The 16659-nt window shown below is 27.3% G+C and overlaps 2 protein-coding genes across 2 annotated transcripts in view; one reads left to right on the top strand and one right to left on the bottom strand.

Annotated features, from left to right (window-relative positions):
- LOC129975603 (myophilin-like) overlaps window positions 1–5973 on the top strand; it is a 29480-nt gene extending 23507 nt beyond the window's left edge. Inside the window, exons 2-5 of the mRNA XM_056088672.1 lie at window positions 2021–2160; window positions 3613–3715; window positions 4774–4881; window positions 5365–5973. Coding sequence (XP_055944647.1) covers window positions 2021–2160; window positions 3613–3715; window positions 4774–4881; window positions 5365–5535 — 522 coding nt within the window. The 3' untranslated portion in view covers window positions 5536–5973. The remainder of the gene's footprint in view (window positions 1–2020; window positions 2161–3612; window positions 3716–4773; window positions 4882–5364) is intronic.
- A 290-nt stretch (window positions 5974–6263) lies between these two features.
- Window positions 6264–15595, bottom strand: LOC129975605 (probable 28S ribosomal protein S6, mitochondrial). Its single transcript, XM_056088673.1, has 3 exons — window positions 15403–15595; window positions 12728–12867; window positions 6264–6592 (listed from the first exon to the last, which is right to left on the bottom strand). Exons 1-3 carry the CDS (start codon window positions 15445–15447, stop codon window positions 6325–6327), a joined length of 453 nt encoding a protein of 150 aa, XP_055944648.1. The 5' UTR covers window positions 15448–15595; the 3' UTR covers window positions 6264–6324.
- Window positions 15596–16659: the final 1064 nt, after the last annotated feature.

Below are 16659 nucleotides of genomic sequence, written 5' to 3'. Positions count from 1 at the left end.
AGATGCTAGTGCTATGAGGAGACTCAAAGCATTATGCATAATAGCACATTGGGTGTAACTTTTGAATTTAGCATTGTTTTCTTTACACATGTTGAAAGCACGAAGATGTAACAGTTGTTTATATGGTTTTGAGCAGAATGAATTTCGGTATCAAATAAATTTTCATATTTGTAGGCATTTTGGGCGTTCTATTCAACTTGCTGCAGCCACATTACCTATAACAAATATCTTGCTCATCAATAAAAAATTTGTATTTTAACATTTCTAATTACTAAGTTTCGATGAAACTATTTCAAATTTTATGTACTTTCGTATTTTCTCACCATAAACTTTTCGCAATAAATATTAAATCAGCACTTTATAATATGCACACAAAATTGAAATCAAATAAGATTTTAATTTGAAAATTAATTCAATTAAGTTGGGATGAATGAATTTTACAATCTAATACAAGTGTCGAAATAGAATTCTAGTTAAACGGGAATCGGACCGATTTTTTTTAAGACGTTAGTTTGAATTAAAAAAAAACTTAACTGGAACTGGAGAAATTGAATTTAAAGTAAACATATGATAAATAATCTGTAAATTATATAAGATTTACATTAAAAAAAAGGGAAGAGCAAATTAAGTTATTTTAAATCTATTATGTTCATATAAATATATTTTATATATTCCATTGTAGATATAATTTTAATATATATTCTATTTTAATTGAAATTTACCGAAAAGTATACTCCGAATATTATTTTCTGAATTTTGTCTTTTTTTTTTTTTTTTGTTAGAATCAATAGCATATTTGGAAATCCATATAACTAGAGTTTGGACAAGTTGGAACTGTACTATCGGAACATTTGTATTTGAAATGATTTTAGTGATCGAAATTACAAATCGATGTATTTATAAAGGGAACGAAATCTTAGTAAAATTTCAAGATCTTATTAATTAGAATTATTGTAATCTACCTTCGATTAGTTTAAATAATTATTTCGAACAGATTTTTTAGAGAATTGGAAGCTAATAGAAGAGATATCAACGATGAAATATTACTGTTGCCATTAGTGTTTCTTTTTTAAATATTATACATTTCGAAATGAACATTTTTAAAAATTTCAATCCATTTTTATTCAACCCGGACCTTGTATATTTGAAACATCTTTATCTTTGGTTTTTATTTGTTTGATTTACTGATAAAACAATTGTTGGGGGAGGGGGAATCCTAATAGATTTTCTAGAAATAAAATATATAGTAAAACTTTTATTCTACATCTCGCCTCTTCGTTACATGAACTTTCGGTTAAAAAAAATACGAATCTTCGTAATTTATTCGTTATAATGAGGCGTTTCTACGAATTCTGTAATTCTCAATGATTTAATTTGATGCTATTTCCTAATTGTATGATTGAAATGAAATGGATGGACAAGAAATATATAGAAGTTTTTTTTTTTTTTTTAAAAGTTTACTTTTAAAACAATGATTCTAAAAAAATTGTAGAACATTAAGAATATGACAAACATGCATTTGCCGTTTCTGGAAACGAGTAAAAAGAGCTTGCAGTATTTTTTCTTTTCGAAACAATGACGGAAATTGTGTGGATAAAATGTGTGTTCAAATCTTTAAAGCAGGTTAATAATCAGGAGAATGTCGTGGATGGAATGTTTGCTGTTCTTTAGAATGCATTATTAACTAATCAAAAAAAGACAAAGTGACCACTGAGATTTCAGACAGAAAATACTTTCTTCATGACACTTATAACTTTTCAATTCGTGTTTTTTTTAATTGCTTTATGATTTTTTTTAGAAGTGATGGTGAGGATTTGTAATGATTTCGATTCTGCTGTGGCTTGGTTCTGCTTCGGTTTATAATAAAAACTGAATAGTAATAGAATTTCTGTTATGTTAATATCAGTCATTAATTTTAAATATAGAAGACTTTGCTAATTAAAATACTTTACACAAATTTCTTGCGTGAATTTCTAGTTAGAAATGCAAACGAATTAATCCTTTGTTGTTGTTTTTACAGATCCAGTCCAAATATGATCCTGCCCTAGCTAGCCAAATTCTACTTTGGATGAAGGATGTGATGGGCCTCGAAGATATCGACACTTCTGGTGAAAGGGAACCCTTCTATCAACTTTTGAAAGACGGACAGGTGTTGTGCAGGTTCGTAAAAGTTTGTTAGAAATCGAAACTGCTTAGAATGCAAATTAAGAGTAGGAATTTCAATTTCATTTTTATTTGGATATATCGGCAAAAAGCAATAAATAGTTTTCCCCAGTTTCAAGGCAAAGAAAGGAAAGATCTGTGGTCTATCTTGGATCTTATATTTATTCACAAGCAACAAATTGATTCATATGTATAACAGGATATAAAACTATTCATAGGATTATTCAAAACAGGCAAATTAGTACTCTATGGGAATAGGATTGGTGAGAAATCTTAGTTTGCCATTCAAAATCACCATTGATCCTGTTTGTAAAAAAAATTATTGCTAACATAAAAAAAAGATTAGCTTGACAGGTGCAACCTCTCAAGGGAAGGGGGGGGGGGTTGTTTGTTTCTTTTTGTTTTAATATTTTAGAATGGCCTCTTGTTGCATGTTGATGGATCTTTTAATGATGTTACAATTTTTTTTCAAACTATTCTTTTTTTTTTTTTTTTTTTTTTGCCTTTGAAGTTGGGCTCATGCTCATTTTAAGTAGATTCCTATAGGAAGACTACTTATTGCAATGGTTCTCATGACAAGATTTCAGGAAAATTTCTTTATTTCTTCAGCAATCATGGTCCATAGAACCCAAAACCATCCTTCATTCAATATATATATATATATAATATGCGTATAACGCTTTGCCTATCTTATCTTGTAAACAGAATAATTAGAATAATTTTGTTTGATTTTTAACTGGCTTAGAATATGTTGTCAGAAATGTAAAAATCGGACGATTTCTTAAATGGCCCATATAGCTCAAAGGGAGTGGAAATGGTGTGGAGTTAAAATTTTCATTAAGCTATAACTTTCTTAGAAAAATAAATCCAATTAGTGCATCATTAAGATAGATTAACAACTTTTGTATTTAAAGTTTTTCTCTAACTGCAATATTTTAAAAGTTAGGGGCTGAAAAGTGATTATCATGACCTAATTTTGACTGTTTCTAACATCAACAATTTATGTTGCAAGGTGGTAACTTCAATGTAAAGGAATTTATCTTTACCTTCTAACTTGCCAAGAGACTTTGTTTCATTTAATAAATAGTAGAGGGAAAAACAACTATTTTAACTCTATGAAACTCATCTCGTACCTTACTGAAACATTGGTTATTAATCCAAATATCTATATATTCATCAAATTTTTTTCTTTTTAATACATTTAACTTCTTATGAGCTTTCTTTTTTTTTTTAAATTAATAGATAAATGACAGCCATAAATTTGATTTCTTTATAGAAAAATAAAATTGGATATAACAGTACAAGTTTCTCAAATGTAAACAATTAATCATTCATGTACACAAATTAAACATAAAATATAATTAATTAATTTAAAATATCATTTGAATTTTAATATTTCAAATGTGTCGATACAATTTCAAAAATAATGGTATTTTTCCATTCTTTCAGGCTTATAAATGTACTTCAACCAGGATCCATCCCTGAGAAGAAAATTAACAACACCAAAATGGCTTTCAAGTGCATGGAAAATATTAATCTCTTCTTAGACCAGGTATTTATTTATCAGTTACAATATATATTCGTACTAAATATTTTAAGTATATCATTATAAATTGACAGTTGCTTGATTGTAATTTTGTATTTATTAACTATCATTTTCAATCACAATTTGATAAAATTTTTATGAAACAAAAATAAACCTATACTAATAATACAGAAGAATGTCTGTTGGTGCACTATGATTGTTAAATTTAGAGCTAATAAATTTGGCACAAAAATGTCCGGAAGGGTAGGAAATTGCATCTTGAGGTGTTTTGAAATTTTAGTTATTAAACATTAAGTGAGATTCAAACCATATTCACTGTTCTATCAAATGTTTTATGAGATGGTTTTCTTCCATTTTTGACAGAAAAGATTAGAAAATTCTGTATTCTATGAGTACAATTTACATGAGAAATATGAGATTATTTATTAGAGAAAGACTGTTCAGTTAAAAGATAGATTACCCAGACAGTTATGTTTTTAAAATCTAACGTATTTTTTAAAGATTTTAAAATGTTACTAAAATCTTTTTAAGAAAATTCATGTACATAATAAATAATATGTAAATTATGAACATCAATGCCTAAAATTTTTAATTAAAATGTAACAAAAGAAAGGACAAAGTCCACTTATTCTGATTCTAACATACATGCACCAGTGTATACAAAAAGACAGATGTAGTTTATAGAAATGAAATTATAAGCAGTATTTAAGGAAAATAAAAACATGTATTAAAATGGATTTTGAATAGTGCAGTAATAAATGTAGTAAATTTAATTCCTACCCTTTTCTATTTTTATAAAAAATTTGTTTCCAGACTTTTTTTAGAAAATTTAACTGCTACATAGTATTACTTATGCTATTATTAAATTTAATTTGTGTTGAGGAGAGTAGTTTTATGAAAAAGTGTCATTATAAAGCTTAGAGATGTTCAAATGTCTTCAATTTTGGATTGAATTTATTTACAATTGGCACCTCTTCTTTATATCTACAAACTTTACAATTTTTAATGTATAATATATATCTTTTGTAAAACGATATTAAATTTTAAAAACATTCTTCAAAAAGGTGAAGAAATTGGGAGTTCCAGCAGAAGAAACATTCCAAACTGTTGACTTATGGGAACAACAAAACCTTACATCTGTTCTCATCTGCTTACAATCCCTAGCCAGAAAAGTGAGTTTGTGATTTAGTATTAATTATACTGTGTACATATATAGATATATAACATAATGTTTTAATATTTAATTCTAAATGTTATAAAATTGAAAAATCTTAAGATTGGAGTATAGCTATTAAATTTACCTAATTAAACAGTGCAGTCGTAGATAAATAGTAAGAATTTTATAAATTCATTCTAGAGGCTCAATAAATAAATATAATTTTTTCATTTATCAAAAATAAAACATACAGAAAAATCTTGTGTTTTCGTTAGTTCTGCTTGTATAAATCTAAGTTGTGTAGCATTTGTTACTATTGATATTTTTTGTCATTTTTACCAAAGAAGTACATAATATTTTATTAAATCTGTTAACATTGCAAGTTAAATTATATTAAATAATGAGATGAAAAAATAGAACTAAATCTATGATGATGGTGAAATGTTTCCAACATTATTCCTGAACAGTTTAATTTCTATTTATTTTTTTCTACCTACAGGCATCCAAATTTGGCTTTAAGAGCATTGGACCAAAGGAAGCAGAAGCCAATGTCCGCCAGTTTACTGACGAGCAACTAAAGGCAGGACAAGGTGTAATCAGTCTTCAGTATGGCTCTAATAAGGGTGCCAACCAAAGTGGTATTAATTTTGGAAACACACGCCACATGTGAACCATGTTATGTGCGAAAGAACTGCCATTTGTGTATTTTTGTGCTGTTTTTCCTGTATTCACTTAAACTGAAGATATGAATTTTTTTTCAGCCTTCCAAAACCAATACATATTCCTACAAATGAAATATAGCTTGAACAAAAATGTCAACAATATTCTATTTTAGCTTGTTATTTTACACTCAGATAATTTATATTTTCTGTTTGCAAGCTATGTATTAAAAGTAGAATTTTATAAAATATGTCCAAGGACAGTTCATAGTTATGTCTAAATAAGCTTCATTTATATCAAAATATTTATTTTGGGCCAAAAACATTTGCAAACATTCCTATATGTAATACTGCACATATGGTAATATCCTATGATGTAACCTGATGCAAAAAAATTGTTTAAATATTTGTATAACGAGAATTTTAATAAAAACATTTTAAAAAGTTTACTTTTAATATTATACTTTGAAACTGGAATAAATTTCAATATTATTTATTCCAATAAACAACTACACCATAAACATAATTTACAATGGGCATTCTTCTTAATGCAAAATGCCGATAACATCAAAATTTTACTTTTGTTTCCTAGCCTTTTTTAAGTAACAAAGGTATTTTTATAAAACAGTTTCCTGCCTTAAAGCAAGAATTAAAAAGATTATCAACCAGGATATTCTTGTATGCTTGACTCTTAGCATTTTTTTTTTTAACCAAATATTATATAGGACAATCAAAATGGTGAAAACCAGAAAATACATTTTATTCTACAATAGAACTGATTACATTTTCTATAAAGTTCTTCACATATATATGTCAAAGTAATTCCATGTTTTAAGATGTTTATAAAATGGTTTTGATACTCCCTTATGTCTTTTGCTTTCTTCCAATAATTTCTGGACACTAGGGCGAAGAGCAGGTGGCAATAATTCTTCTTCTAAAGTACAATTTTTAGGATCTTCTTTATAAACATCAACAAATCCATGTTTGAGAATGTCAGTATCGCGGCTGCATACTTCTTTTATCTCAGCAAAAATGGTTGGTGAACCAATGAATTTGTACACAAAATAGCTAAAAAGAAAAATTGTTTCAAAATTATACATATTTCAAATGTATTAATAAATAAGCAGCAGTGTATTTGTTAAATTTTCAAACAAAATTGCATATTTTCATAACCAGTTAAACATATATATACTCACGTATAAAAGTATGTTTTACTTTTTAGAAAGAATAAAGTATACAAGGTGAACGAGGAGTGTCCAAATCCAATACCTTATTTATCACATTTACAGCTGTTGAGTGTTTATTTCAACTAAAACATATCTAAGTAAAATTTTAAAAAGAAATTAATCTTTAGTTTATTCACTTATGCTTAAACATATGTATAGGCAATAGGGAAGATTGTTGCCACCATTAAAACAAGTTCTAAAATATTCAAGTTGCATGCAGATTATATAGCAAATTCCAACAACAGCATCCCAAAACATTCTATTAAATGACAATTTTGTTACAAACAAAATTAGTATGAATTTTAAGAAGTTTTTGATTAATATCAATCTTTGATAACAACTAAGGAATTTACAACAGTAATATCTGCAATGCTCTTTATATGTGTTACGGCCAAAGCCCGAAATCGGCCAGATCGCGAATTGGCCGGCCAATTCGCGATCTGGCCAACGTTGCTGTAAACTTACCGGCCAATGTCCGATCTTTTCTTGATTTCGGGCTTTGGCAGGCCAGTTCGCGAAATGGCTGGGGACGATCGGCCAAAGTAGAAAGAAAGGAATCAAGAACACATTGTTTTACACCCTGTTAAAAATGAAGTATTTAAAAATGAGTACTTCTGTGTACTGTTTTTTTTTTTTTTTAAGTACAATTGTTTCAGAAACGAGTTCAAATATTAGTGACACCCCTGAGTTAAAAATAAGCTTGTAATATATAAAAAATATGATCTTGTGTTATTCTGTTCTCATATTAAAGCCATAATAGAAATTATTCAGTGAACGTGTATACTTTAACAACGTGATAGCGTGAAGATTTGCGCCCTTCAAAATGAAATAATTATATCTTGAGCAAAAGCGTTGCGTATCGTGTATGAATACAAAGGTAAATTGAGTATTCAGTTTTCAATTATCTTTAGGGGTGATCCTTAGTCTTTTTCTGCTCCATGGACCTAATGTTAAAGATCCCAGATCACTTTGTCTCCCGAAATGTCGCTTCAAAAAATATGAAATTTTTTGCAAAGGCATATAACAAAAATAAGGGCTAATTAAAACAAATATGAAGGACAAATAGTTTTGTTATTAATATCATTTAAAGACATTTCTTTGTTGGCGCCATCTGTCGAATTTCACCTACAAGATGTCCTTATTTATATTTTATACATGAATGTCATTATATTTATTTACCACTAGTCGCCTTTGGCGACCAGACGGTTCACCAGTATTAATGATCGCTAAAATTTTCAATGTAAATTGCTCTCTTAGTAGCTTTTTCTGCAAAATATTTTTGAGCTTCATATTTTGGTAGTTATGATTCAGTTGTACTTTTATGTAGGCCTTAAACAGTTCTGTTTCATTTCCCTAATGTTCTGTCAGTATCCATAAAATTTCTACTTTAAACTAAAGTGGAAATGTTAAACTGCAATCAATATAAAAGCTTTTTATATTAAAGCTAACCATGTCTTTTTTTTAAATATGAAAATTGAAATCAGAGTCGTTCAGCAGTGAAATCTGACCGATTTATGAAGTTTTTATACATCATTTTTATAATCACAGGCAAATCACTGTCTAGAAACCATGCAGAGGATTAGCGTATCTTCATTGAGACAGTCGGTGAAGTGGTCTAAAATCACCAGTTTTTATAGAAGTGAGATATTGAAATTTCATAAATCAGTCAGTTTTAGTGATTGATTTAGTTGGTTGGAGTTCAACAATTTTTATTAAAAATATTGGTGTCTCAAGAATATTTTGTTAAATATAATTAAAAGGGCAGAGGACCTATGTAAAAATTTAAAATTCCTGATTCATCGGAGCATTTATTGACTAAAGTTATATTAAATATAATTATTTAGTTAATTTAGACCATTTTGTTAGCAAATGTATGCCCCAAATTAGCTGATGGTAGCTGATTAGAATGATTATCCTAAGTATATTAAACTATGCTTGCCTTAAATTAAATTGCTTTATTGAATTAATAATATAGGTATTGTCAAAGCTCATAGAAAATATTTCCTACTTTTACTTTTCAGAAAATATCTTATTTCACTTTTTTTTTTTTCATTTTATACAGACACCTGCAGAAAATTACAATTTTGTTTATTAAATTTGCAATAATAGTTGATTTATTTTTTTATTTAAACTTCTATCAATGTGATGGCAACACGTTGATAAAAGATTTTTTTTTTTTTAATTTGACGTGCTCGTGCAGATAAAATTTTAGCATAATTTAATCTAAGCATAATTTATAAATTAAATTTTAAGCTTTAATTTTAAAAAAAAGCTTTAATTAAAAAAAAGCTTTAATTTGATGCAAAAATCGATTTTGTGCTGTAATATTTTCTGGTTATAGCGACAAAACGCCGAAATTACGCTTAATTTTTAATTAAAATTCTAATTAAAAATTTTAAAAAATCGCTCCACGGTGCACATTTTCAACCTCCAAGGTATATATATGCCAAATTTGATAACTCTTTGTCAAACGGTTTGGACTGTAGAGCGCCAACACACACGCGCGCGAGCGCACAAACATACATTGAGCTTTATTTATAAGTATAGATTATCACTTCGGGCTTTGGCCAAGGATGCCCGGCCACTTCGCGAAATGGCCAGCCAAAGTAGAAAATACAACATTAATTGCAAGTATTTCGGACTTTGGCCAAACCTCTTGGCCAGTTCGCGAATTGGCCGGCCAATTCGCGAACTGGCCGCATTTCGGGCTTTGGCCGTAACATATGCATCAAATTAAGGCAAGTAATCACAGTTCCATTGCCAAAATTTTAATAATTTGCAATAGAATATTTTCTCCATTAAAAGCATGTAATGAATGACTTAAAATTATATTGTGTTATTTTAATTCTTAATTTTTCATAGCATTCTGTTCCTATTATTCATATTAAATAGTATTCACATTTTGAACTAAAAAATTCCACTTCTCTACAATTAAAATGAAGTGTATAAACTTATTCAAACTTTTGATTATTTCAACGACTTCTCGAGGAAGATACTCTAATCAACAGGTCTAAATTAATGAAACTCAAAAAAGTGTCAGTTCAGGTCCCAGAAAAGTTAAGCTTTTCTTTCTCAAAATAGTAACATTACAAGAATACTTAGCTAAACATGATTGATATTATTGCTGGACTACATAAATTGCTGAAAAAAATTACTGTCTTAATTTATTGATTCAACATGAATATAATTCTTTATCAGGCATAAACTTCCAGATTAATAAATGACACTTCTCTAATCGTTTTGAGACTAATTACAGTGAACAGTCCATCAAAGGTAAATTTAGTATATAAAATGTTTTATTTCCATTCTTAATTCATTTTCTCAATTAACAAAATGTCAAAGTTTTTGTTTTTCATTCTTAAAAAAAAAAAAACTCATCTACTTGCAACAGACTTTATTCACTAGTAATAGGGTATATATGTCCCAAATGTAGTTAAAATCCATAGTTAAATGAAACTGATGAACGTCAAATTTTGAACTAAAACCTTTTTAATAATACTTTCAAAAAATCTCTCATCTTATCAGTTTTAACTGTTTAATATAGATTTTTATTTGCATTTGAAAGGTAAGTTATATTTAATTAAAAAAACTATCTATAGTTCAAAAGTATAAGAATACTATATAATTTGTACAGATCTTTACAGAAATGGATTTTAAAACAAGTTTAATTTCCGTAGGAAAAGTGGACTTAGTGTTCTTTTCCAAGCATATAATCTTTCAAATTATTGGTTCAGGGCACAATATTATACACTTTTGAGTTAAACTTTTTAGAAATACAGATATCCTATTTTGATTTAAAAAGAAAGAAACAGTGCCTTATACTTTCAATGTATAGATATAAACCTTTGATTACAAATTTTTAAAATTCTTATTTTCATTTTTTATACAAGTAAAGAGAATAGCTTCTAAACAAGATCAATTCGTTCAAATCTTACCCCTTTCCCCAATTTCTTTTTTCACAAGATTCTTATGTTAGATAGGAACAAGGCCAAGTAACTAACTCCCCCCCCACAAAAAAGGGGGAAAAAAACTTTTACAAAGAACTATTTAAATAATGTCAAAAGGTCAGTGGGATGTGTATGCCAGCATTCAAAGATGAGCATAACATATGTCAGTCGAAAGAAATATAAATTTTAATAGCGGCTGAACTATGATATTAAAAAATTTTCAAATTTTAAATTACGATTTTTAGCAAATTGCAGTAAGATGGAAATTTGCTATTTATTTTGAAATTAATATGTATTTTTAAGATAATTTATTTTAATCTGTGAATTTTTCAACTCTCAGGATAAAATGCTTAGTATTAGTATCAAAACCCATTTTATACATTGCTTTGGTTTGTTTATAAAGTATATCAAACTGATATTTATATATTTTGACAAGGAAAACAGGTTGATTTCTTTTAACACCAGTAAATTTATTTTTTATATTATACCAGTAGATATATTTAATTAACAATGTGTAACAAAGGATATAATCAGATGAGTATAACTGCAATGTTCAAAAAAAATCTCACATTTGTCCCACATAAAAAATAGAATACACTAATTACATTTCAATATTTATTAACAGGAATTATATTTCCTTTAAAACTTATTTTAAAATTAAAATCATTCTTACCAAAAAATTGTTGCAAATAATCTATTAAGTAAAAGAATTTATAAATCAAATTAATGCAAGCAAGGTATAATCTAAATATACAAAATTCTATGCATCATTTAAAGTGTTTTTAATACAGTAAAACATTTTAAAAATATAATTACACAGTATAATCCTTAACTAATTGGGAAAATTGTAAGGGCAGAAACAGAATTTGAAATAAACTGCAATAAAATATAAGCACTTGAACATTATCTCATAAAGAGGATATAGATAGTGAATTAAAGTGAAAGGTAAACCGTAACTTTTAAAATAGCTACTCAAAAATATGACTGCAAATAGTAATGTAAGATTCATAACATCAATAATAGAACTGGCATATGCTAGCGAAGATTTCATATTTATTTACAAGATGTAACTAACAAATTAGCTATTACTTTTCATCTTATATAATGCATTTTCATAAAACATGTTATTAATTTGTTCTTGGAAAAAATTACTATATGGGGATCTTAGTGTCTATGTCATGGTCCTGAATTAAGATCTACTATTCAATCCCTACCGATTTAAAAATGGTATTATATCACTTGAGAGCACCATTTATAAACCTAGATTCATTGCAAAATTATGTTTATTTTCAACATTTCTAGGTGAATTTTACATGAATTTAGAACTGCAACTTTTAAAAGAAATGTTTTAGTCAAATTTAAAGAGTTGGCCAAGCATGAGCAATAAATCATTTTCCCAATAGAATATAGGGTTGCAAACATAGTGATAGGAGCTATTTGCATTGAATAAAAAAAAAAAGACAAGGGTACATTAGATAAAGTGTAAAATGTGAGAATACAAATTTATAACTGTGAATAAGATATACAAATTTACAATAATATAGCAAATTTGTATAATAGAAAATATTGCAATTCTAATTTACAATACAATTGCATAAATATGAACATGCAAAACCTATATCACTGTGGAAGGGGATTCTTTGAGCACTTATTTTAAGTCTGTATTGACTGCATTCAATATGCAATTATATTTGTCACTGTACATATGATTTATAATATGATGCTGTGCTAATGTGAATTTGTATTCCATTAAATCTTTGTTGTATGCTTAATATGTTGTATGATCTATATTTTTTTTTATATTCACTAACAAAGGTTTCCCAACTGTAGACCCACTTTCCATTCTTGGTCCCATGTTCAATTAAAAATAAAAGATTTGTTTCTGTATGCTTGATTTATCCTTACAGTATATCTAAGAACACATTTATGCTATATAATTTAAATCCCTAAAATGCCAAACAGCTAATTAAAAAGAAAGAAAGAAAAAAAAAAAGAAAAAAAAAGAGTGTGAGAGAAAAAGAAATATTTACCTTCCTTTATAGTGATATACTTCATCTTTTTTAATTCTGTATGGCAGATTTTTTGTTCCCAGATTTTGTAAATTTTGCAGTACCACTCCATGGTCAAGGAGAAGAGTTCCAACTCTTTTTAAGGCAGCCGCAAGATCTTGCTATGAAACAAAACAATTATATTAATAACACAAGCATCTGGATATACTAATTCTAAATCAATTTAAAAATTCTTAAAATTAATATGAAATAATTTTAAATATTAATCTTACGTTATTAAATGCACATATTTTTCAAAAATTTTATTCATGAAGGAAAAAGTGCTTTTTAATTTTTTTTCATTTCATAATATTACTTGTCATTTTAGTTCCTCTGCATTAAAAAGTAATCCCTATATTTACTGCCCTCCCCTCCCCGAGTCCAATATCATTCCAAATTTCATTATAATAAAAATCTTTGTTATAAACTCCGTCCAAAACTGATTTCTCAGAAATTATTATTAAAAAATTACATTCAGCCAAACAAAATTTTTATTATTCAAAGGCTTTATTATTTTTTAATCTTTAAAACCATGTTAAAATAATTTTTATTCGATAATATGCTATGATATTATGATGAAAACACATTAAAACTCTATTTTATAATTAAACTTTGAATTAAAAGTTTGAGAAATCCGTTTTTAGTGTGTTCTAATGCCCAAAAATTTCCCGAATTTCATGCTCTTAATTTCAATGGCTTTTCGCTGGGCATTGTTCAGGACAAGACTATATATAAAGAGAGGTTTTATCGGTGAAAAAATTTCTATAAGAGTTATAAAAAGAAAATAATAATAATAATAAAAAGATAGAGCCTAAATCTTAAAAAAAAAATAGTAAAAAACTTTTTTATTTCTTTAAAAATATTTAAGTACCAGATCCAACTGTTTCTTTCTTTTTTTAATTAATCAAAACAAATTTGGAAAGATTAGTCTAACAAATAAAAATGTTCAAATGGATAGGGACATTCAAAAAATACTGCGAAAGATACCACGATCATTGAAAATTTAAGGCTTCAAGTCATATTTAAATTTCATCATAATAGATTTTGCATGATTGACTAACGTAATTACATATTGCAATTCAATATAGTACAGTTGAATTCCTGTAGTACGCATTTCAATTGATTGCTCAAAAACAATATATTAATGAGAATGTTGAATATGTTAGTTTTTTAAAGCAGCTTTTTTCATGCTTAATATATTGCTTTGCAAATCAAATTCATCCTGCTATTTTCATATTTTCCATTGATCGGACTATATTGCATATTCTTTAACAACACATAAAAGTTTAAATATATACTTACCAAGCATAACTTAAAATAAATTCTTCAACATCTCAAACACTAAAAATTGTAATGATTTTCGATTTGCAATAAGTATTGCATAGTATGCATTTTGTATTGCCCCTTCCAGATAACTATACCTGTATTTTAATAAATAACAATGCAAGTTGTTAAAGAAAAAGAGAGAGAAAAAAAAAAGAAAGAAAGGCAGAAGAAAGTAATAAGGGGGGGGGGGGAGAAACGGAATCATTAAGCATTATCTTAATATGTGTTGGAACCTCTGGAATACTTCTTCAAATTCTTTCCATTCATTGGTTTTCTTTTTTTGATACAACCAGTAAACAAGCCTTTATGACCATGATTTCAAATTACTGTACTCAACTTGTGGGGAAATAAAACAAAACAAAAAGCTTTCGTCACCATCACAAGAAAATTAAGCACTTTTTAAGGACCTTTTCTAAAAAGTAAGCATTTTTAAGGTGCTTAATTTTTTTCTTTCAAATTTAAGCACTTTTTAAGCATTTTCATGATGCCATGCACCCTGTGCATATTGTTATCATGACATCACAGTATAAAAAAATATCTATAATATTTTCCTGGATTAGTAGAAACCAATAAAAGTGTTTGCAATAATCTTATTTAAAATCAAATTAATATAAATTATGATTTGAAAAAAAAGGTTCATGATATTATGTAAACGTTATGGATCTAACTGCAGATCAGTCAATAAGAATAGCAGAGTAAAAAATATATATACATAGGCAAAATTTATAAAAATATATTAAAAATTCCAACAAAATATTATGGGAAAACTATCGCGAATGACTTTTGATGCTGCATTATATTGACTTGCTTCTCTTAAAATTCTGCATCATTTTTACACAAGCATTCCACAGACACTGAGATTTTAAACTGGTTTAAATTTAAGTTTAGATGCACAAGTTTCTAATCTGATCAAATTGATTTTCTTAAATATTAAATAGAGGCATTTTTTGTTGTAAACAGAAAGTAAAGAATTATAAAATTTCGTCTTAGAAATTATTTTAACGAAATCTAATTCGAAAAAATACATATATATTAGAGCATCTATTTATTATATTATAGTATATTAGAATACGAAAAGGAAATTAATATAACAAAAATGAGGCAGAATTCAACTAATTCATTCAACTCAAGAATTTAGGAATGAACTAATCAGTAATAAAATTTCACCTCGAATATATATGTAAAACAAAAACATATATACGTATTTAAATTATATAAAACAATATAATAATAAATTACATCTTCTTTGGAGATGGCTGAACAATATGAATTTTTGGGAGTCTATGAAACAAAACTAATTAAGGTAATAATATTTTGATGGTGCTACTTACTTTCGGTAAATTTTTTAGCAGGAGAGATAATTCGTATGCAGGCATTTTGTGGGAATCTTTTAAATTAAGTTGTTAAATCGACTTCCAGCAGATACAAAGGAATTCTAATTCTGATTTAACAGTTTTGTTATTTCATGCTTAAGGTTATTGCGTTTAAATATAAACAAACTTGCCGAAGTTGCCAAATATACTTACGAAAAAGCTCCATAATAATCCTTACAGAATGGTGGTAGATATAATTGTACACTAGTGCGACATCAAGTCAACAAATCAAAAAAGTCAAGTCAAATAGTATTCAAAGGTTATTATTCAAAAGAAAAAGACTAGAGGATTGCATTAAAATCTTTTCTTATTTCATCTTCAAGGAAACACGCTTGACTAGGATTTCATGCACTTTAACCCTTTGTCAAGAAATTATTTATTTAGTAAAATAGTTAATAGTCGTTTATAAATTAGCTATTGTGCTAAGATTAGCATTGTTATACCATATAAAAAGGAGATAGGGTTTAATACAATTATTATTTCGTATTTGAAACATTTATAAGTTTCGCAAATCAATGGAAGCTCTCGAACAAAACAGAAAAGGAGAAATCTGTGAATGGGTTCAAAAATGAACGGACAGGTTATTCTTTGAATTATCGTATCACTGAAATTTATCGGAGCGGTGATTTCACTGGAAAGTGTGAAGTTGCCGCTTCATTTCATGAGAGTGACCTTGACTTTATGATATTCGCATTTGATGATGCACTATTCAATACAAATAATTTTTAATTACTTGTGGCATGATTTTGCATATATTTTGTTTACTGCTGGCGCCATCTATTGCTAGAATAAAGAACTAAAATAAACATTTTTTTTAAGAAATGGCATATATATTTAATTCAAATTTTTCAGAAAATGGTTTACTCCAATAAAGAAATTAAATAAATAGTTTTGAAAAAAATCAAATTTAAGAAGTAAGCTGAAATAGATAAATTAATTCAATCACACGTTACTTAAATTAGTAAATTAAGTGTTAATTACAATTAATAAATTTTATATTTAATACTTAATAATAATTTTTAATTAATAATATGATTGAAATAACAGATATTTGGAAAAAATATTTAAAAATAACAAATAGCAAAATTATTTGTTATTCAAAAAATCGTGGATTATGCATCTTTACAGAGTATACGAGAAAGTTTTTGGAATGACAACTCTCACTAGTTCAAAATTAATATGAGAGACATGTATTGAATTTTGAAAGAATCCTAA

The sequence above is a fragment of the Argiope bruennichi genome, chromosome 7 (genome assembly GCF_947563725.1).
Source record: "Argiope bruennichi chromosome 7, qqArgBrue1.1, whole genome shotgun sequence".
Lineage (NCBI taxonomy): Eukaryota > Metazoa > Arthropoda > Arachnida > Araneae > Araneidae > Argiope > Argiope bruennichi.
This window is presented reverse-complemented; position numbering and strand designations above follow the sequence as displayed.